This window comes from Platalea leucorodia, assembly GCF_965183815.1.
Source record: "Platalea leucorodia genome assembly, chromosome: 5".
Lineage (NCBI taxonomy): Eukaryota > Metazoa > Chordata > Aves > Pelecaniformes > Threskiornithidae > Platalea > Platalea leucorodia.
In genome coordinates, this window is record NC_138827.1 from 4941768 (window position 1) to 4965792 (window position 24025).

At 42.9% G+C, this 24025-nt stretch overlaps 1 protein-coding gene across 1 annotated transcript; it reads right to left on the minus strand.

The window, feature by feature from the left end:
* Positions 1–3628: 3628 nt before the first annotated feature.
* Positions 3629–18615, minus strand: HAPSTR1 (HUWE1 associated protein modifying stress responses). Its single transcript, XM_082312330.1, has 4 exons — positions 18191–18615; positions 17177–17257; positions 12712–12987; positions 3629–4514 (listed from the first exon to the last, which is right to left on the minus strand). Exons 1-4 carry the CDS (start codon positions 18408–18410, stop codon positions 4270–4272), a joined length of 822 nt encoding a protein of 273 aa, XP_082168456.1. The 5' UTR covers positions 18411–18615; the 3' UTR covers positions 3629–4269.
* Between the last annotated feature and the right edge of the window lie 5410 nt (positions 18616–24025).

Genomic DNA, 24025 nt, shown 5'->3' on the forward strand with positions numbered 1-24025 from the left:
CTTCCATGCTACACAGAAGTGGATTTGGTTGGTTTATTCACTACCACCCTCGTGAGCTTGAGACACATTGAGTTTCCCTTTTGAGACGGTGTGAAAGGGGCCCAGTGAGAGCATGACAGCGGACAGCACCAGTGTTGACTACAGAGCCATTTCATCGTGAGCTCAGAGAGCTTACCAGCCTCAAACTGTCCACAGGGGTTATACACACAGACCAGGAAAGCTCTGGAGGGAGACACAGTTACTGACAAGCGCCAGTGCCTTCCTCATCGCCTTCAGCAGCCGGAGGACCTGGAATGAGCACCACCAGCCTTGCGGCTACCCCAGACAGCGGCATCGGCCCCGCCTGGTGCGGTGAACTCCGTGGAACGAGTCAGGTGTGCATTCCTTACTTCTGCCAAAGTATTATAGCTCCAGGCTCACATTTGAAAGATGCTGTTTTATTAGAAAGTCATTTAAAACTACTTTCCAAATCCCCACTGGAACATTTCATTGGCTAGAAGTGAAAAAATGTTAACAGTAATTAAAAAAAAAGACATTTTTAAGTTAAAAGCTCCTGTGAAATAAAGCTTTCCTTCATAATGAAATTCAAAGACCTGCTAATACAGCACATAAGTGGAAAATAGTTTGCAGGTTTAGGGACACCCACATAAAGCAGGAAAAGCTGCTAATTAAAGCACCTAATTTCACTTAAGTCCAAAGAATCTTTTGCAAGAGACTGGAAAGCTCTCCTCTTGAAGTCAATACCACTTAACTTTCTAGAGAGGTTTGAAGTGGCATAGTTTAAGATGCTTTTCCTAAGTATTGGTGATGTTAAACTCTGCAGAACATCATGTACAAAAGCAACAGTACCCCCCAATTCTTAATATCTTCATTAGTCCACAGAAGACCGAAAGGAAAGCCTCTGAAGTGGAGCTAGACTGAACAGCTACCAGCAAACTGCATTCCTGAAGAAAAACCCTACTCCTACAGAACTAAAAAAGCCTGTCAGCTCACATTAATCACGTCTTGCTTTGGGTTTGCTGATGCACTGTATTATTCAGAAACTTAAAGAACTACAAAGCAGCCCGATTAGTTGTATTGATTTTTTTTATTAGGTTTATTATGACTTAGAGTTTCTATTACTCCAGCTGGGTAAACCACATTTGAGAGTAAGTTTAACTGCAGGACTTCAGTTTCAGCCAAAATCATTTTTGCATTACTTTATTGTAATATAGATTTAAATTTAACATTTAAAACTTACTTCATTAATAAGCAAGCCAAGCTCAGTAGCTTCAGTGCAGGATGTACTTTATGTAACTTGCCGCACATTCATGTTAGATTTGATGTACATGGAGAAGAGACTGGTCAACTATACGATTCATAGGAGAAAGCAAAAGTAAGCACCATTTTTACCAAACTAAACAGTTCTCAATTCAGTGTTTCTTACAGGAACTCAACTCACTTCTGGCTCCAGGAGCTACAGTTTGGATAATAGCTGAAAGCTATTTCCAGAACATCAATTTTCTACACTGGCACAAGAAATAGTCTTCAAAGCAACAGGTACTAGACTTTTTTTTTATTTTTTAAAGAGACAACCTGTTATCCTTATGTTTCCCAGGTGAATACATGCATTTTTGATCATTCTGGCAGAGGTTAACAAAGAGCAAACAACAGTTGGGGCTAAACAAAAAACAACCAAAAAGTTGCCAAATATTTAAGGTACAAGCAAAAAAAAAAGCCATTAATGCAACCAGTTTAATATCTAAGCCTGCTTTCTTTCAAAGAAAAATGGCATAAATTAAATAAAAAGCAAGACAAATTTAGTTTTAGGTGGTACTAGACTGAATTAACACTTCAAAGCATTAAAAGGATTTATTTCACTGCAAGGAAGGGGAGAAGTAACTTGAACAGGCTCTGTATATTTGGGCTAGACCAGAAGCACTGTTACAGTTCGATCCATATATGCAGAACTGATACCAATATGATGTTACCTTTACCACACGTAATAGTAAAGTGTGTTAGAAGTTGCAGAGCATAAGCATCTTAGTTGTACAAGCCCGTTAATGAATAAACAGAAGAGCTGAAGAATGGTTCTCACACATGTTCTTTCTGTTCAGGACTCCAGATTTTTTTCTTCTGGAACAGAAAAATCCCTCTGCCAACAGCCTAATAAATACTAACATACATTTAGATACCATCTTCAAATCTTTGTTGAAAATGCAGTCTCCAAATGAAAAACTAGCTTTATGCAGTATTAATATTTTACATAAAATAAGTCTTATGAATCGTAGTTAATAGCAGTAACTGAAATTAATGTATACCAAGTCTTCAGGTGATGTGCAAGTTCAGCTACGTAACACAGGTGGGGGCTTTGAACAATTTTTACCATCTTGCTTTGGACAGTTCTTACACTGTCCCTTAAACTACAGAACCTCTAGCTACAGTATTGTGCAACTGCTGACATCTTCAAGAGCTCTTCAATGTAAAGAAATTGGATGGAAGCACCACAAAGCAAGGAAATCATGCTCTTAGTAGAGAGCCTTGAACGCTGAGAATTTAACACATCATTGCTGTCTTGCCTTGACTACAGAACACCAATGAGAGGACATCAGGGTAAAAAGGAGCAAAACTACAGTGAAGTCTGCTTCAAACAGGGAAGATAATATAAAAAAAAATCTGACTCTACAAGCACATAAGCAAAAGTCTTGAAGAGCTGTGTATTAACATGGAGCTCAAGGTGCCTTAACTTAGCTAGAACACCACAATTTTTTTAGTACTGTGAATCTAGCATAGCTGCATTTCATCCAAGAATCAGCCTATGCTTCCAGTTAAAGCATGCATACCACCTTGCTAAACACCCCTTCCCAACTTGCAGGTTTGGAGCTCTTCATCTTCTTAGTCCTCCTGTATTATCCCTTTCCTAGGCAGAGATTGAGGCCCTAAAAGCCAGAGCTCTCCACCAGAGACTTGCTGCATCTACATGTAAAAATAGTTAGGACACTCTTCGAGACTGACACATATCCTTCCCATTCAGAAACAGATTTGCAGCACATCAGTCTTGTTCTCTAGTTCAGTTTTAGATTATGCTTAAGTTATGGCAGCCAGAGTTCAATCCTATGAATGTAAGCTCAACACAAAAAGAAAGCCATTTATGCTTTTTAATTCATCCAGAGCTTTATCATCAACTTCCAGTTTTAAATTATTTTCTTAGCACTTCACAGAACCTGCATGTCACTCCCTCCTGAAGGAGATGGCATCACACAGAATCTTCTTTAAGTTAGTCCAAGTTTCCACATGTGACCAGAAGTCTTACTTGTTAGAACACACCCCTTTGCCAACTATTCCCCCTCATTCCCTCTCCTCCCACCCCTCCCCAGCAATGGGCAATTACTTCACAAGAAATGTAAAATGGGATATGGGTGTACACAAAACCTACCCTTCACTAATACTGAACAGAAAAGCCTATTTTCCAATTACAGGACATCTTTCTCTAAATTTAGGTCAGCACTGGTGCAGTCTGCACTGTGTATGATTACCACGAGGATAATACCAATAAGTACATATATTTTCTCAAACTGATTTAAAAGCCTATGAAGTTAATTGGGGAAAAGTTTAATATTGCTACTTCAGAGCACTAAAACACACAAAGTGAATCCAATAAAGACCCTTGTATTGATTCAATATTAAGTATTAATCGCATGACCATCATAGCACCTCTTTACATTATCACACAATCACCAGAATTATCAACTGCTTTTAAAACTAAAAAGGGTACAGTCCAATATTCATAACTTGCACACTGTTACTATAGAGAAACTAGGTGCATGGTACAGTGCTGCAAAAATGGAAGCCTGCAGTTTTGACAAAGATGCCAAGTCATGTTGTAGACAATTTCAGTCAAACTGGCAATACTGTTTAAGCAAATACTCAACACAGCAGGAAATAAGGACAAAAAAAAGCATTCTATAACCAAATAAACATCTGAAATTTCCTTTCCCTTTAAGAATACAAGTAAGGTCACTTTTAGCCTTGGAACGGATACATGTTTGCCTATGATGATCTTGCTAACTACTACACAATATCTGATGTCCTCTGCTAAGAATATAGTTTAAGAAAGCCGCAGTTACAAGAGGCATCTAATGTAATATCTAAAATTTCCTTTATGGCAATTATTGAATTCATTTGTCTTAAACAGTGAATATGGAAAGATGGCCTCATGTTTCCTTTTCAATAGTACTCTGAGGATCAAGTGGCTTTCAAGCAGCATGGTGGGTTTGAAATTTTTGCAGTTTAGATCATTCTGTTGCGTTTATGAGTTGGTGAGTCTGTAATGACATCGCCACACTGGGCTGAGGTACGCTTTCTAGTTCCACCATTGTCCAAGTGGAGTGCCATTTCTTCTGATATGAAAGTGTTCAAATCAACATCATGGAGTCCATTTCTCCTTCGACTAGCATTGGAGCCACTGCTCACGTGAGTGGGCGAGCCTGGGGTACTTGAGCGAACACTTATACTAGCCATTGCACCACTAAGACCTAGGGGAAAAAAAGAAAAAGCATTTAGGTCAAACAGTAGAGAAAGTTGATTTCCCATGTGTGGCAGAAGGGATGACACTTATCTGACTTCTAGCGAGATGTTAAAGGCACTTCATCCTATTATTTGTACCACACTTATTTGAAGTTCAGACCACACCTTCCCAGCTTTTAGTCCATGTAAGAATCTAGCAATTACCAGAACTGCTTTTTACGACATTAAAGTGAGCTCATACACCAGGTTGTAACAGCACGCTATGGCAAATGCTAGCTCCACAAGCACGACATGCTCTTCAAATATGTGTACGTACTCAAGAGTAGACTATTTCAATGTGAAGGCTTCACACTAGACCAACAGTTACACAGAATGAAAATCCCCCTACCAAGGGCTTTCCAGGTTGACTTGACTTGGTCTTGTTTCAAACACCGCCACCCTGCTCCCTTTTACCACCTCAGTCACCGTAGTTCTAAAGAAAACTGCAGCATGACAGCAGATCTCGGACAGGTCTGTGCCACAGCTAGTGTTTCCATAAAAGCTTTATTTCATGGCTGCCGCTATTAGCCAACACATTAGTATTATCAGAATTCAGAAGAGCACTTACAAATAAAAAATAAGCCAAGAAAGACCACATGACAATCCCCCAAAATCTGCTATTGACAGATGTGATCCAAACCACCGTCACAGGTACCCTGCAATCACTTTGGTTTGTGTTCAGGTTATTAATAAAAATGTTTAAAACCAAAGTTTTTTTTCTTGTAGAAACAAGGCCATAAACAAGAAAACCATGAACTTCATACTACTTTAAAACTTTGTCTTCAGTAACGTTACTATTACAACTTTGCAAAAGCAGGACGCTCCAAAACACAAGTTTAGTAAGGGCTAGTACATAAAAGTCTAATAATTCTGCTCAATTTGGAATTCAGGCTACATTTGTTAATAAACAAGAGCTCAGATGTAAGACAAACATCTTTGCTGTCATAACTGCTTCAAATCTGAGTATTATTAGGAAGTACAGAAACATCTGTTGGCCCTAGAGATAAACTACCAAAGCAAGAGTCATGCAGGAAGATGAACAACAGCAGAGTAATAAGAACAAGCAAATTTTAAGCTGTCCAGGAAGATTTCTGTCTCAGCAACCTTCAAAGTCTTGTGCTCTCTCAGAGGTTTTCTCCAGTCTCACACTGTACCTCTGTCCAGCCATCACACATCTTGTGTGTGCAAAGCCATTTAATACACATCTTCATATATAGTCAAGTAGGCGGCCAGAAGCCACACGCTGACAAAGTAAAGCCTAACAAAACCCTATCTATTAGCTGCTGATAGGCCAAACAAGTAACTTCAGAGGCTCTGCGAAGACTGCTAGAGCTACCAGATCAGTTACCAGAAACTGGAAGATAAATTCTGAAGCCATCTGCAGCAACAGCAGGTTGATATACAAGTCAGGATAAAACAGGTCAACCAATTTCACTCTTGTACATTCCTGTTGAATGAACATTTAAAGCTTAGATCTTGCAGCAGCACAGGATACGACTTTTACACAGACTGGGCATTCTGCAACAACGAGGAGGAACAGCCACTAATCACTGATGCTTTCTTAGAGCTTTTGCTTACAGCTCTAAGTGGGGTTCCAAACCATGCTTCTGAGTTGTGCTGAAGTCTGATAGGGACCCTGCAGGTTTTATTAATATTAAAATCATCCTTCATTCACAATGGCATAAAGTATTTAAATAACAGAAGCTGTTTTAGTGAGAAGGTAATTCAGAAGCACGGTTTGTTGTAGATTAAGGTCAAGCTTAAATTCAAAGCCATTATGAAAAGAGGCTCCTATACATCTATGAATGAAAGTAAAGCAGCTAATTGGATCATATAGATGTACGAGCAAAACACCAGTTCAGATACCATAACTTGGATAAACCACCAACATGCAAAATCTGGGCAGGTAACAAATCACTTCACAATTCAAAAGACAACAGCAAGTTTAATTTCAACTGGCATGATATACATTAGAAAAAACATTAATTCATCCTTTACATTAAATTGGAAAAAATGTGACAGTGCACAGAAGGTGACATTGTTTCAAATCCAAATTGATTGCGGAGATTTCCCCCCACATCACTATTCCAAGCAACACTGCTCAGAACACACAAGTTCAGTGTTGTTACTTCCACTGAGAGTCAACAATTTACACCGCTTTCAGTCATTTACTCCTATATTATACAACCCATAACCCAAATGGCCAATATACTAATTCAGTTTTATCATGACATCTTTTCGTTATGTCTAGTGCACAAGTAAGGAGAGAAAAATTTTAAATAATCCCAAAAACTGACCTGTGATGTCAGAATAAATGTTTTTGCATCACTCAAGAACTATTTTTAAGTAGGGCCTTTTCAAGTAACAAGCATTTTTTAAAGTAGTAGATATAAGTCAGAATTAAAAGATTCATCTGTAATATTCTGCAGCATATTCTAAAACAGACTGCCAAGGTTTGCAAGCAATACCTCAAGCAGGCATTGACTTTCCAATATTTAGGTAATACTGAATCACTGTACATTTAAATACACAAACAGCCTTCAGGAGATCATCAAGAAGTTAAAATCTTCAATCAAACCTGGTGTCAAAGGCAGGAGAGTACTTTTGAATTCATTTCTACAAAGGAGTACAAGGATATTGCATCACAACACAGACTTCTAGTTGCAGTTTAATCCTGCATCTCATACAGGTACTTAATACTGAACTAGTGAGTAACAGTCATTACTGAGCATGCTAACAGACTGAGTGATACTTTGGTATCAGTTACTGGCAGTTAAACATATTACATAGCACTACACATCAATCCAAGAGAGGAGAACTGTCAAACAAAACATTTAGATCACAGTTTAGGACTGGGTAATCAAGCTAACATGGGAGACAAAAATTCAAGGCATGCACTGAAATATCAAGTTGCCATTTCATGGAAGCAACATCTTTGAGGACAATCAGCAATGCAATAGAAAAGATTTTTTTTTTATTGACAGAGAAAGCATCCTTCAGGATCCGAAACTAAACTGCAACCCACAGCTCATTTTTTCTTGGGAATTTGTTGTAATGCAAAGAGGAAATCTCAGAAAACCCATTTATTAAGAATTATTGAGAGCTTAAGTTTTCAGTGGACTCCGAGACCTCTTCCCAAAGCATTTAACCATTTAAAGCAGAAAGCAAGCAGTAATAGACACTAGGAAGCAGTAAGATGACATGACTGTTAGCAACACTATTTCGCAACCTCAAATTCTATATTGTTATTAACATGAGCTAATCACAGGCACATCAGTTTTATCTATACAACAGGACAGAGATTCAAGCAGCTACTAAAATGTCTTTACTCCTTTCACAGTCTTGCAACCACCCCTGAAGTCTCCCACTGCTTTCTATAGGAGACACTTCCTTTTTTAGGAGAGGCCTTTAAGAAAGGACACATGGCTCTTCCTCCCTTTTTAAACTTGGAAGGATTGAAGTGGAGGGCATATCCGAAATATTTTGCAGTACTTATTACATTCTCACTCCTGCCATATCTTTCAGTCAAGTCATCAACAATCTGGTGTTTCATAGCCAGTAACTTCACAAAAGCTCTGCTTTTATCTGAAGCTATATTCTAAAGCACTTATTATAGTACCGTTACAAAAAGCTGCAAGTATAGAAGAAATTGTGACCAATACTAGCTAATCTATGACTAAGTACTCTCCAAAACTATGAAGTGATTAGAATGCTTGGCCAAAAGTACATGGTTTATGGAGTATGAAATACTTAAATAAAACTGTCAACTTAAAATTACCACGTTCACCAACACTGGCCTAACAAGCTGAAAATCCTGTTTTATTTGCACTATAACCATGTCCATAATGAGTATGAGTTATCCAGGTCACTACTAAAGCATAATATACTGGATAACTACTGTTCAGTATAGTAGTAGTATTAGCTATTGTTTTCCAGAAGTTTTAATCAGGAAGTATCAAAAAGAACATTCATGCTTAGATAAGTGGACTAAAGCAGGAATTAGTTAATAACCCCAGATAAATACAAAATGGCATGCAGACAGATCCTTGTGACACCTCTATGTCATACCCTTTCACAGTACTGCTCAAAGAGCAAGTCTTAGCAGTACATACCAATACACAACTACGATGGCTATAGATATACACACACGTAACCTTTAAGTTAACTCTTTCAAACTAATCTGAACTCTGCTCTCCCATCCCCTCTTCTATCAACTGCTTCTCTGCTAACAACTTGCTGATGTCTTATATTGCAGTTCAAGATTTTGAGAAGAGAATAAGAAGGCCTAATGGAAATTCAGGCTCTTTAAAGGGGCCAAGCCACACGCTTCCACATGCTAGAGCAAGGGTTCCCCCTCCTCAAAGAGACTGAATCACATTAATGATATACATCAACATTAAAGCTAAGGAGCAAAAAGAACTAACACTCCCTCACTGTGCTGTTGCCTATTCACATCATTTTTAGTGAAGAATGCTCAAGTCTAATGCATTTCAGCATTGCCTTCCCATAGTTGCTTCTTCCCCTGCCTCAAGTCATAGCATTTTCTCCCATTATGCTGGGAGAATGGTTTGTAAAGCATGGAACACAGCCAACATTAACAGACCAAAGGATCATTTCAAACATGGACTGTGCACTGCAAGACTCTGTACACTAGCTACAGCCAAGCAGAAAGTGACCTGGCACATGTCAGCTTTTTGGAAATCTTATGACTGTTAGCTCAGTTTGATGTAATTCTGTCATCTGAAACTCTTCTCTTACAGAATCGGATATGGCAATACACATCCAGAAAGCAGGTGAAGATACATCCATACCTATGCTGACTGTAATGACATTACAGTCTGGTGGGAAGTTAAAAACCCTACTCTGTATTTCAGATGTTGAACAATAAAGGTATTTATCTTCTACTATCACATTTTAAAATGCTAAGCATCATCAGAGGCACAGTTCTTGAAGTTTCAGAAAAATCCACTTTAACTTCAGAGTAAAACAGCATATATTACCTTGACCTAACTACTCAGCTTTTCTTGAAGGCCTTAGTTTCTTTTCAGGTTTTCACAGTTCAAATTTTCAGCCATGTTTTATTTCAAAGGTTACCCATCAGCATACTAATAATGGAAAGCTGATATTAAGGGCAAAGATTTTTTTTTTATTTACCAGAGTTTAACTCTCAAGAGAGTACTTAGTTCCAAAAAACTCATTCTCAAGTACTCTTAAGTTACACTAAAGATGTCACTAACAGCTGCACAGCATACGTGCCACAGAGTTAAAAGGTAGATCACTAACATTCTTGTGTCAGTATAGGTTTTCTTGTCATCATCATTTTGCTTTTAGCTACTGTAACAAGTCTTAAAAGCAGAACAGTAGATAAGAACAAGTTTCCTTATAGCACAAAAACTATTGATAACTAATATCGCAAGATTAAGTTTTGGGTTCAAAATCCCTAGCTTTCATCAAGAAAACTTAACTACCTTGCTGAACTATAATATAGGTCAGATACAACAACGTTTCAGATAGAAGAGGTAAGCTTAAAAGTCCAATTTTAACAGATTTCTCTTCAGATGCAGCACACAGTTTTAAGATTGTACTGATACCTAGAGATACTCCTCTTCTCTAATGTTTTAGTCTAGGGCATACACCTAGAATTGTGTTTGATGTTCTACAGAATATTTAATTATTAGCTACTTTGTTACCACAGCTTCTGTCAAAGTTTTCAGATGTGATTATGAAGCATTTAGAGGCTACATGATCAAAAGACAGGTATTGCCTCCATCAAAGAGCAAGATCAACAAGTTATAGCACCATGGTCATTAGACATATATTAGTACCTATTTCTGAGAAGTCAATAAACCAGCTCAACTTCAACAGAGCTTTATCTGGTGTCATGACACAGATTCATACCTACCCCTGCTTCAGTAAAAGAGACCTTGCTTAGAGCAGCAAGTTCTAGCATTACCCATCAAATCCAATTCAGCCCACCCATGTTACCAACAGAGAACTACTCCATTTCCACAGGAAGCCCAACAGCACAAAACAAAGCCTCACTCCTTTACATGCCAGTCAAAAATTCCCCTGAAACCTTTAGTCCTGAACACTTGCCGAGACTGCTACTCACTATCACCAGGTTTTCTCATGTTTCCTCACACCACCTCAAAGCAGCAAATCACTTTTAAACAGCCTGCCAAAAGTTAAGATAAACATAGTCCTACAGAGGGCATTAATTTACACACACCTGAACATCCTACACAGGTTTCAAAATCAAAACATAGTTCTGGGAAGCCCTATGATAAATAGGAAAATAGTTTGGGAGATAGTTTAATCACAAATTCCTTAATGTTAAAGAAAAGGGAGAAGCTAGAGGATCACAGACATTGTAGGCAATAACCTAAAAACAGTTGAGGCCAAACACAAGCCTAGTCACTAAAGGATTAGCACAAAAGCATTTGTGTCAAAGACCAGATTGAAACTGATATCGGGAGAACCTAATCCAGAAGGCGACTGACATGTAATCTTGTCAACCAGCTGATGAAGGGGAAGAGTGCATTTCCAGCCCATGCAGCGCCAGGACAGAGCAGAGAACTCCCTACAGTCCTCAGGACCCTATATTAGGTTATGAAATATGAAAAAACTTTGTACTTCATGGTTCAGATTCCCATGAGATAGAGAAGTGACTTCCATAAATCACCTCTATACACAGCAGTGCTAAGAAACAACACAAGGACATAAAAAAGCCATATCACCAGTAAAAATGCCTCTGAGTTTACTCTGCTTGAAAGCTCACTGTGCTGAAATAAGTCTACCCAGCTTACGCTCACCTGAGAGTAAGCCTTTATAGTTAAAGCCAACTGCACACCGGATTCAACTACAGTTTCAGAAAACAAGATTTCAGAGGGTGTTCATCACATCATATCAAGTGAGAGGCAGCTTCTGCAGTTGTTCTCCTCATGAAATTAGCTTTACCTACTGAATAAGCAATACTGGTACACAGAATTCTCTAGACAGCTTCCAATATGAGAAGGAAAACTGCCAAAAATTACATGACTGGGTAGAAGCATGCTCGGTTTAAATGGCAACTGAGCAGCAAACAATACCAGAATCAGGCTGTCACCTAGACAGTAACAGTGTCTGGCTTATGTATCTTGAAAAACCACCACAGCATAGCAGAAGCAAAGACAGCATTTTCAGGAATCCACTCATCTAATTAACTCATGAATTCCACCCCCCACTGAGCATACTGAGACAGTAAAAATTTAATTTAAGTTTCACAGGTTGTACTTTTAGATAGCTTGATTTTTTACTTTTAGAATGGTATACTATTTGTACCTCAAGATATCTGCTACCCTTTAGAATTTTAGAAGGGATAAAACCCACAGGTGAACTGTTTCATTTCACCTCAGGAGCAATTTAAAACACTTTTTTAATCACTTGCTAGGTAACAGTCCAATGCAGAATAAGCTACTGAATATTCGTATCTGAAAAGGAGAAAAGATAGACCACCAACATTGCTGGTGAGGAACAGCAAGGAAGGAAATTCAGTATGACACTGGAAGACATTTAAGACTGAAAGTGAACTAGAACTAAGTTCCTAACAGGACTCAATTATTGCAATGATGTGCAAGTGAACTACCCTTTCCAGGGTACTTTAAGTAGAATGCTAAACCATATTATCCATACACAACAAGGGTACTAGAGTGAGAGAAGGTACCCCACAGACAGAAGCTTCATATTCCCTCCCTAACCCTGCAAAAATTTGCTAGTTATTTGCTACTAGCCAAATCTTAATAATTAACTAGTTGTAGCATAGTATTATCATTTTCCAAGAATTCTGTTAACTTTAGCATTGGTATGACAATGCCAAGTCTCTTCATGCTTCAAAAACACTACCAAAAGTTGATACTTAACTGTTGAGTTCACAGCTGTAGAATATTACAGATCCAAACCACGTTTTTATACAATACCTTTTCCTCATTCAAAATATTTGACTATGCAACTTTTTAGTAGCTATATGCCTGATACATGCAAAAACTCCCTTAGATAATTAAGGAGATACCTTCAGCTGGAACATCAGGTACATGACATAGTATGACACCAACAACAGCCAAGAGGCAGACATGCTTTAAGAACCCCCACCCAATTTTAACCAAGTAGTATTGAAAAAATTACTGTTACCATGCAGAGCTATGGCTTCACGGAAGGGTTGCAAATCAGTCTCTACAGATGAGCTAGTTTCTGTTGAAGTAGCTCGGTTAGGGGATACTACAGTCAGTCTTGGGGGAGCTCTAGAATTTCTTGGAGGAGGAACTTTTCCACATAGGAAGCTGATCAAGTCTTCTCTACGAATAGTTCTTCTGCGTTTTTTAACCCAAGCTAACACATCCTTATTCCGACGCTGATAGCCAATCTGAATTCCTACATCAAAGCTTCGCTGATGGGCATCCACACTTTCTGCAAGAAGACAGAAAAAAGTTTTCTTAGTAAAGTGTTACAGACAGAGCAATGTATAGCGTGGCACATTACTGATACGGCTTCCCGTCAACCATAGGAAAGAAGGATATCTTTTATAGGTTACTGTAATGCAGTACCAAATTAGCTGTAACAAATTAGCTAGCCTTGAGGATGAGTCATATTAAACCTAAAGAGAATATTAGCTGAAAGTTCCACCCCCTTTACAAGTCAAAAGGCAGCAGCAACTCAAGCACCACCTAAATAGCATTTACTGTACTTCAGGTCAACACTACAGCACTGCTTACGAAACCGTATTGTATTAACATTAAAAACACACTTTGAGCTTGTCAGTCTGAGGAAGGTACTTAAGTCAGACAATGCACTTTAAGAGACACACTCTTGAAGTGCATCAGTACAGTCAAGAAACCCCACAAAACCAAAAGGAAAAACTGCTTCTCTTGATTCTGATAGGTAAGGAATTTTCAGAAAACTCAAGTTTTAGAGTCCCTCTAGTTTCATCCGAATTTCAATTGCAGAGGCAATTCACAGGAGGCCATAGTTTTGAAACTAGTTAGAACACAAGTGTCCCCAATCTCTTTCAATTAGGCAACACACCCCTTACAAAGGAAGTCTAAAAAGTTTCCTTCCCCATTTAAGATCCCATTGCAAATGTGATACACAAAAGCTTTAAATACATTATTTACAATTCATTCTGCTACAAAACACAATTTCATTCTCCATTCATGTAACTGCTCACCTGTGCACATCAGTTATAACTGTGCCTCTAAGAAGCACTCTTAAATGCCTTATATTACCTTACTTTCAAACTTCAGTAAGGACACTTCTGGCTACTAGTTTAGGTATGAGTAAGTTGCAGACAACAGTAAGAGGTGGGACAAAACATGTTCTCTACACAATTACACTCATCTTGTTTGTCATGGATTTGGTATCAGAGCTTTGCCAACAGGTATTTGTTTTATGAAAATTACTATGTTAGCTCTTGCTCCATTAAAAGACCTCAACATATCCACTCCAATTTCATTTACTGATTTCCATAGATTCTTCTTTTAAATCTGGCAGAGCTGATTAAAACAGCTTTTTATATTCTTGCTTTACTAATGAAGTCCAACATAAGAGCCATTTGCCCAGAACAATATTAAGATATTTAAGAACAGCTGTCCAAGATATTGATTTACAGGTAAACAGTGACATACACATCTAAGCTAGTTTTCTCACGCTCAAAAAAGCCCCCAAAATAATCACTATTAAACGTTATTCTTAGACTTATATTCTAAGGCACCACTGCATGGTCCACAAAAGACAGCACTAAAATCTACACTATCAAAAAGCAGCACTTCAAACATAATACAACCTACCAAAAAAGAAAAACATCTCAAATTGATCATAAGTAAATCTTGGGGCTTTTAGAATATAAGCTATACAGGTATACATAGAGTACACTTAACATGTTACTTTTATGTACTCTAGGAGTATTTTGCCTATGCTGCTTTGTAACCAAAGGGCTAGAAGATTTACAAATGCTAATTCCTGTGAAAGCAATGGCAACATGACAGATTACTCCTCCAGCCATTTTATACTCCACAGCAGCTAAGGCTCCAATGCACTCACTAGTAAAAGCTGCCCAAACACTTCGGAGCTAATTTGGAAACTTATAATATTCCTTTAATGTCTTCCTGAAGTACCCTGACAAAGTCCTTCTGAGAGGTGAGGAGCCCCGTTTTATGTCAATAACCTGCTTTCCTTCTATACAAGAATGCTTTACAAAGAACCAACTATGAACTAGTTACGAGGTCAAACACACTGACTGCTGATGCAGCCCGGACAAGTTTCAAGTGTCATTACCCTGGGAAAGATCAGATTTTTACAGTAAAAGCCACACCTACTTTGTTTATAAAGTTAAGCTGGCAAAATGTAAGCAGTCAAGTTGCCTACATCCTGAAATTACTAAGTCAAAACTAACATTACCAAGCATTCAGCTTTTTTTTAACAAAATAAGGTAAATTGTAGGTTCAGAAGTCTAATATATACCTAAGGCTTTCTGCAGTGGTCTTAAGTCCTAAATCCTACATTACATCCATGCCTTCACTTGTTTAGTGCAATCTGGAAAATAATCAGATGTCTTTAAATAAGGCCTCTATCACCAGCACCAATCAGAAATTTGTGATCAAAGACCTTCACAGCATAGTGTGATATTAAACTTCTAATCTATTTTCAGAAAAAATGCTGACATTCAAGACATCATGGCATTCTCCTTACGCACTATTCCTCATGTAGCTCTTGTTAAAAGAATTTTGATGCCTCAAAATTCCAAACATTTATCAGATCAGAAACCAGCTGACAAGGCAAGAGGCAGTTTGTGGTGCTCAGTTTACCACACCAAGTACTTCCCCAGGGTTTTGACAGAGCCCTCCAAAACACAAACATTACTGAGTATGTGAGAAACAGGAGATTTTTTAAAGAGCCAATGTTCATCACTAGGGAAGGCAAATTCACATTAAGAGACCCCAACTTGCCAGTGCCTAGATGGTTCTACCTGTGTTCTCAACAAATTTCTACCCATTGGGAAGTTAATTTAAAATTGCAAGATGGCAGTTCTGAATAACTGAGGTACTTCAGCACTTCTTCAAAATCTGTTTTAAGGAAAGATTTGTTTCAGGTGCCGCTTTTTGAAGTATTCCATTACACCTGACTAAAGACAGCTTCCTACTTAAATTCTAGTTTCCCTGATCACCACACACATACATTCTTCTATTAATCACATTATTGCAGAAAAATAGGGCTCATTTTGCCTATAGCACAAGTAATCAAATGCTCTCACAAAAAATAAACAGCCTAAGTCTTTGTAGTAAAGATGCTGTAAGTGAGAGCAGTGCCATTTGTAAAAAAAGACTATAATTATTCCAGACAACTTATTAACACTACCTGCTGCTACTCTAGCACCACACTCAAGCAACTGGTGTCCCAGACCACATCCTAGTGACCCACTCCCTCAGGCTAACACTTACCCTGTTACATGATGTGCTGCCCCTTTATATGACCTACAACACATACACAACATCCAAATGCACTTTCTGCAAGAGTCAAGTCTTTGGCAGTGAGGGTTATGCATCTACATTTCCTCCTTGCTCTGTCCACATCTGTCAGAAACCTGACCAGCCATCACAAACACGTTACCAAGTTCAACTGCTTAAAGGAAATCTAAAATGGGAAAACTAGAAGTAAATGAAAGAACACACAGGTAGAACTACATATAATGCTGTATAGACAAAAATAAAACACCCCACAACTCAAAAAAAAAATCAAACTGCAAGTCAGAAAAACAACAATTTGGAACTTTAAAGTTTTTTCCTTCCTAGGAATGGAAGACAGTAACAATGGGACTCATACTGTGCCAATTTAAGCCTCCACTGATATAGAAATCATTTTCGTACAATCTTTTAAACAAATGAGAAACCACTGAATGATTCTTCTGCAAACAAGAATTCTTGTGACAACCCAAAGAACAGCAGAGTTCAGAAACAGATCCTGACAGAAATACACAGTAAAACAGCACAAAAGCACAGCCACGGGCAGTGTGCACCCTTATCAAAGTTCTGGCTAACACTGCTTTCTTACAGCCACCCTGGACACAGTCATAACGACATTCGAGTGCTTAAAATAACCTGGGAGGCTTACTTCAGAAGCCTCACTGTCACAAGAAGATAAAACTTTGTCACATAACATCTATGAAGAAGTCTTCAAGCACTAAACCCAACCTATGCTTCACCACAAATGTACGTGTATTATACTGATATCCCAACATTTAATACACCACAAAACACACAAAATGCAGGAAATTTGAGTACTGTTTAATAAGCTATTGCACTCTTCCCTTGAATTCATGAGAGCAAGCCACACATTAAAAACACCCTTTTTCAAGGGTCTCGCAGTAAACCAGCTTTTACATTATTAGTCACCAACATGAGGCAACAGAAAAGATTCAGCTACCATCAGCTAAAGTGGCCCAGGGAAAACTTGCAAGATTCAGGAAGCAGTCTCGGGTTAGATTTTATCAGGGTGAATAAGAGACATTAACAGGCCCTGCTTATGAGTAAGCCGGGGCAGGAGGCAGAGTGGGGCCCGGCTCGGCGGGGAGGGCTGCCGGGGCAGCGGGGGGGCAGCCCCTTACCTTTGTAGAGGTTGGTGACCGCAGTGGCGGCATTCTGGAAGGGGACCCAGAGGGAGAGCCCCGGCTGCTGGCACACCCGGTCTGCAGGGAGGGAAGGACACACGCTGTTTATTTTGGAGTCACCAACTCCGAACGGCCATGTTAGGTTTCGCCATTTTGTTCCACCTTCCGAAGGCAACTCGGGATCAGGGCCGAGCAGGGCGGGCCGGCGGCGGACCGGGCCCGGGCGGCGGCGGCGGCGCCCCCAGCCCGCCGGGGAAGCGCCCTGCCCGGCCCCCGCCCGCAGCCCCCGCCGCACAATGGGGCCGGCCCCTCACTTCGCCATTTTGTCGGAGCCTCTTCCCTGGGCTGGGCGTCGGGAGCCGCCGCCGGCAGGGCCGGGCTTCCCGGTCTGCCCCCACCCTCCCCGCCCCCGGAGCCCGCCGCTCCCCGGGCGTTCTCAGGGCTCGCCCCCGCCGACCCGGACCCTCCCGGCGCGGCCCCCCGCCGAGGCCGCTCTCCGCCGGAGCGCCCTGCCTCCCCGGGGCCGGCAGGGCCCCGCCGGCCGCCCTCCCGCGCCGCCCGCTCCGCCAGCCGCCCGCCCGGGGGGCGGGGGGGGGGGGGGCGGCCAGGCCGGCCCGACGCAAGAGCCGGCCCAGCGGCTCCGCCGGCCCGGGCCGCTCCGCCGGCGGCCGCGAAGGGCGATGTCCGGGCAGCGGCCGCGGTTCCCCCCTCACGCCATTTTGTTTTCCCGTCTGCCTCTATGGACGGGCGCGGAGCCCCCGGGCCGGAAGCCCGCTCCTCCCCCTGCCCAGGCCGCTCTCGCCGCCACATCCCCTTTGTGACGCCGCGGCCCCGTTCCCACCCCACCCCCGCCGGCTCCGCGGCCGCCACCACCCCTCACCCCCCCGCCCCCGGCCACCGCCACCCCTCCGGCCCCGGCCCCCGACCCACCCCGCTCGGGCTCCGCCGCCCGCCGAGCCCCGTCCCGCCCCAGCGGTGTGTTCCCAACCCCCCCCCCCCCGCGGCGCTCACCCTTGTAGAGCTGCGCCACGGCGGTGGCCGAGTTCTGGAAGAGGTGCCAGAGCTTCTGCTGCTTGTGCTCGGGCTGCGCCGCCGCCTCGTCCTGCAGCTCCGGGGCCAGCGCCTCCTCCTGCTCGGCCTCGGCCAGGCACTGCCGCTCCCACTTGCTGAACCAGTGCTCGGGCCCGTGCTCCTGGATCTCCGCCTCGCCCTCCTCCTTCTTGTCCTCCATCCTCCGGCCGGCTCCGCGTCCCTCCCCGCCGCTGCCGCCGCCGCGCAGGCCCGGCCCCGCCGGACAGCCGCGCTCGCCTCCCCTCCGCAGCTGGGCCGGCCCTACCTCACCCCCATGCTCCCGGGCCCGGCCCGCCCGTCCGCCGGCTCCAAACACACTGAGCGCCGGCGCCGCCCCGAGCACAGTAAAAGCCCCTCGGAGACGCCTGGGAACGTGCTGCCGCCCAGCGCCCGCCCCCGCCGCCCCACTGGACGCCGGCGCCCCGGCACCGCCGGTTTGAACGGCGGCTCGGGCTCTGATTGGGCCGCCCGCACGCCCGTCAAGAGGGACGTACCGGGGGGGCGGGCCCGAGCGCAAGATTGGTTACGCCGTCACACACCCGTGCGCAGACGTCGTCGGCCGCGGGGCGCAGGCGCAGTGGCCTCCTCCGCCGCCCTCGGCGCGGGCCGGCCCCGCCCCCTGGCGTGATGCGCCGGGCCCTCAGGCGGCCCCGCCCGCCGCCGCCCCTCGCCCCCGCGGGCCCGGCCGGCAGCGCGGGGGCCCGGGCCCCGCCACGGCGGCGGCGGGGCTGCGCGGGGCGCGGTGCCCGCGGGGGCGGGGCGGGGCGGGGCGGTTCTGCCATCTTGGCGCTGGGGCCTTCCCCGGGCGGGGTGAGGCGGTGCCCCGCCTCGGGCTTCCCCCCCCGCCGCCGGCGGCGGGGCCGAAGGCCGTGGGGTGACAGCCGGCCGCCGCGCTGCCCGCCTGAGGGGCAGGTCCTCGCCCGGGAGGTGGTTTCCTCCGCCCGGCCTGCGGCCAAGGCCGGGGCCAGGCCCGGGGGAAGATGGCTGCCGCGCAGGGCCGGGGCAGAGCCCCGGGGCACGGCCGAGCCCGGCTCCCGCGCCTGGGAGGGCGAGGCGTCGGCCGGCAGGTTGGCGCTGAGGACTCGGACCCTGGCGATCCCTTCTCTACCGTTTTTACGCTTTTATTATTGACCATTTCTTGTAGTGTGTTTGCACTGTACCAGGCAACGTTCCGACCGACAGTAGTGAGCTAAATCGCAGCTTCTTTGCCCGTGTCTGAAGCACTCGTTTACCTCACGATCTCTTCAGAATGCTGCTGTGAAAATCATCTTCCTCACCGCTCCAGCCACACTGCTACTTTGAATCAAAGCAAACTTCCCCCGAGCCAGCGTGAGCCAAGCCGTGAATTGGCGTAGAAATACCGATCAGCAGGCAAGCGCCCTGAGTTTCCATCTACAAAATCTGCTCATCTCTTATTTTTCGTTGCTCTAGCGCAAAGGCTGGACACACCTGCCGCAGGTTTTGCATCCACTGTCCTGAGTCTGCGAGGCCGCTGCTGCATGTGCGCAGCTGGGTTTCAGATCAGCTCTTCCATGCCAAACTGCTATCGCACATAGACTGGTAGTCTGGTGTACCCATCCCACTCCAACCCACTGGGTGTTGGAAACACTCACAAGCTTTATGGACCGTTTCTTCCTCTGACAGTCTGACAGAACTTGGATCTTCTCCTACAACTTCTTAAAATGTACAGCAATTCCAGCCTAAATCATATGTACTGGGGAAAGAGATGGTATGAGGAAATAATTAGAACTGTTGGGGCTTGTTTATCTCTAAGGACAACTGAGAACGCAAGCTGCAGGCTACTACCTTTCCTAGACCACTGAGACTACTAGGGACCTCCTGCTTGTGGCTTGTGCTGTGGTACTCGTGTGAGTAGAAAGGATGAGAGTACCCGTACCTCTGTGCACGTGTTCTTAAACTGAAGTTGTGGCATTGGCTTTTAAATACATATTTCGTAACAGTAATGCACGTACAGAGAGGCATGGATATTCTGTTCCTTTCTAGGTAGAGCTCTGTCCAATCCTTGTTTAGGTTGATGAACTTCAGCAGGTTTAGGAGTAGTCCTAGGTATAAGCTATTGGGCTTTTATGAATGTGCAAAAATAGCATAGAAAAGAAAGGAATAAATTTTTTAAAAATCAAAAATATTGACAACAAATGAAAATTGGTTTTGTAAATCATATATCGATCGGTAGGCCAGTAAGTACCTACTGTGGTGGAACATGGATTTTTCTCCTGTGCAACTGTTTTAAAGAAAACAAAGAACGGAAGAGAAAACTCTCTTCTCTGTGGAATAGAATTTCTTATAAACTCCCTACAACTTGGAAATGTTCATTCCTTATACTCTTAAATTGTTTAAATGTTGAAAGACATCACATGGGAATGTCTGATGGGATTGCGTTCAAGTACTTCTCCAATAAATAGGGTGCTTAAATCCATCTCCCTCGTCACGAGGTGAGCAGAAACACTCCTGTCAACTTCAGCGGGCTTTGGAGACGCTCTCTGGAAGATCGGAGATCAGAAGTTACCGCATGGAGCTTGATGTAGGAGGCTATCCCCCATTTTGTGTACCGCACATCTGGTTTTCTGAAAATTTCTAAAGAATTGCATAATGTTGGCAACTGTGAAATAAACAGTTGGTTACCGCAATACAATGTAGTGTTAGTCATGATTTATCAAGCCTACAGTCCTGAAATTCGGCTATGACTGATGCCCATTCAGTCTCAACCAAGCAGGGAGTTGTAGTGCATCAGGAGGTAATCCTGGGTGAGAGGGTAGCACCCCAGTTTCCTGCTTCTCAGAAGTACCTACAGCTGGTAGAAACTGCTGAGATTTTAAGAGGGCTGTTTTCCTTTCTAGACGCGTTAGGCCAAGTGGGGTGGGTGACGTTGGAGTTGTATCCATTTGTTTGACAGTTTTCCGAAGTGGCCATTGGCGATCTCTGGGATAATAGTGTGGAGAGGCTTAGCACAGCTGAGAACTGGGATACTGAATTTTAAAATTAGAAAACTTACATCATTTTTTGATACAATGGATTGAAGAACTTTAACTTGGTCTACAGACTTCTTCTTCACCTGAAGATAAAAAGAGCGTTAGGGACCCGGGAAAGGGGTCAAGCGTTTTCTGGGACTAGAATGATGTACCAAAGGAGTCCTGCAGGTAGAGAAGTAGCATTAAATGGAGAATGAAGACAATATTGATTGACTTTCCTTGGGTAAATTGTGGGGGAAGTAGCAAAGGAGAGAAGAAAAAGGAACAAAAGCACCATGCGCAAAAACCCCTTAACACACCCAAGCACCCTTCTCCCTGGTGCCTCCTAAGCAGCTTAGTGCCTGTATCCCCTGAGCAATACTGATTCACCACAGAATTTTTCCTGCCTGTAAATAAAGAACAAGTTTCATGCTAATCCGTTCTGACCTGCCATCGGTGGCCTGGAACAAACACAGCTGTGCTGGTTTGGGGTGCTGGTAAGTGATTTGTTGGCCGGAGTCAAATGCAGAAAGACTGGGAGATCAACGGTGTACGCGCGGTGAACGTGGCATTGGAGTCATCTGGGTGTTTTGCCTTTAATCTCCCCCATGGGAACGCCGTAGGGATGAGAGCAGCGTGGCACCCCAGCTGAAGTCTCAGGGGAGATAATTACGGGAGCATGATGAGGGTATGCTAATTCTAGAAGGCTCTGAAGACTTATTTTATTCCCTTATGCAGACTCTTAGTGGGAGGTGAATTTAATGATAAATAAAGGAAAACGTTTTTTAAATATGAAAATATAAAATTAGGGGAAGAGAAGGGGCTATTGATAATACAATCTATTCCAAGTGAACGCTAACATTTTAAAATACTTGAATGTATAGATGGCTGAACACAGACATGGAAATGTTTTCACAGTGCTGTGGCCAAATGTGTGGATACTTGTACAAGAGAACATTCCTGCTAGTTCATGATATTGGAGGAACTGAAGGGAGCAGGTATTCATTTCACCAAAGGGAAAAAAACAGGTCTGAGTGACAATATTTTCATTTCTCTTCACCGTTTTGTCCTTTGGGATCAGACCCTAGGTATGCTGTCCTCCAAAAAACCAGGTCAGCAGGGAAAGAAATTACTCAGCTAGAAATTGTAGTATTTCTCAGGCAAAAGTTTTCAGCCCAGGCAAATCTGAAGCAGTATGCCTCAGCAAGCAATCAGCAGGTATCTGTGAGAAGTCTGGTTTACGAGAGCAGTGCACTGGCTGCTGCGTATCCCATAATCAAGGGAGTTTAACCTGTTAGCGGTGCGATCAGTTGGGCTTTTATGTATATTGGCTGTTACTGCTGTTCTCCACTGAAAAACCTGAAGAGAGAGCACCCTTAGTGCTCTAGGAAACACTTGATCAGTCCGAAACAGAAACTGATTGACAGAGGTCAATAACATCAATGTATGAGGGTTCGTTAGGGTCGCAAGAGCCTCAGGTTCTCCTGGCTTGGAGTCACGGGAAGCAGAAAAGAAAGGAAATAGGATAAAAAGATTTCTTTTCCAATACGTGCTCCTAGGTAATGGTATGCTCCAGAAAACCAAAACTAGATAAGCACTGCCAAAAGGCTATCTGAATGGTGTTTTGAATTTTAAAATGTTGATAACCTTAAATAAAAAATGAATATTGCAACAGTGTCTGCATCCTTCCTGCAGTTTCCTGGGAGCGCTTTAGTAGCAGCAATTCTAAGACCATGATCAAAATGCTGTCACATAAAAGCAACTTGAAACTATGTGATTAAAGCTTGGTCAATTTATTTTTGCCTAAAATAGAGATCCAAAGACTTTTTGCCCCAAAAGCCGTGCTCAGTATGAGCAGGAAAGCAGTTTGTGGGAACAAGGTTCTCAAAACCTCATGTCAGGGCTCTGATATCAAAATCATTAAACAATGCAGACAAGGAGCAAGACCCCCCTTTTGGGAGAAAGACTACATGACCACACCGAGACACAGATCATTTACGTGTGAATTCAAACTCTACCAAAAAGAGCAGCAGACATAGGTTTCAGTTTTCCTGGGTAGTACCTTACTACATATTCGGTTCCCCTGAAATAAATGGCATTTCTTGCATAACAGGATAAAGCACATGGTGAATATGCAGTTGTCCTCCTGCTCAGTACTTCAGAGCAGCCTAATGCCTTTCTTCATGCCTTAAGAACTGCTCTGAAAGGAGAACTCTGCTTGTCTAATACTTCTCTAAAGAGCTTTTTTTTCCTCCAGATTCAAATCTCTAGTGCATCATCAAAAATAAAAACAGTTTCTACATAGCACATTAATTAAGATTCACGAACAAGGTCCTGTTGCCGTGGGCTGTTTACAAACGAACGAGATGATCTTTGCTGTGAAGGACTAGCAATTAAAACACAAATGAAAAAAAAAGTGCGCATCATATTTTCATGGTGTACGATGAATGAGCAGATGACTATTCCTGCTAATAATACATTCTTCTTAGTGTGTGCATAAGCTGGTATTTCTGTTGTCAGTAGTAAGACAGACAGATGTCGAAGCTGAATTCGGTTTGGGAGCTTGTGCTATGGTTAGTGTAACTGTTGGCCCAGTATGGAAATTTTTACCCAAAATTCAATCCCGAAGCCACGTCCAAGGCTGCAGGAGAAACAATATCCAATAATCTCCGACTGCTGCAGGTCAAAGTCTAACTGTAAAGCATCTTAATCACTTACTGCAGATACATGTCTGGCTTATAAAACAAAAAGGCTACAGAGTAAAGGAAAGATTGGGAAAAAAAAACCTTCTGGGGGTCATTTAAGT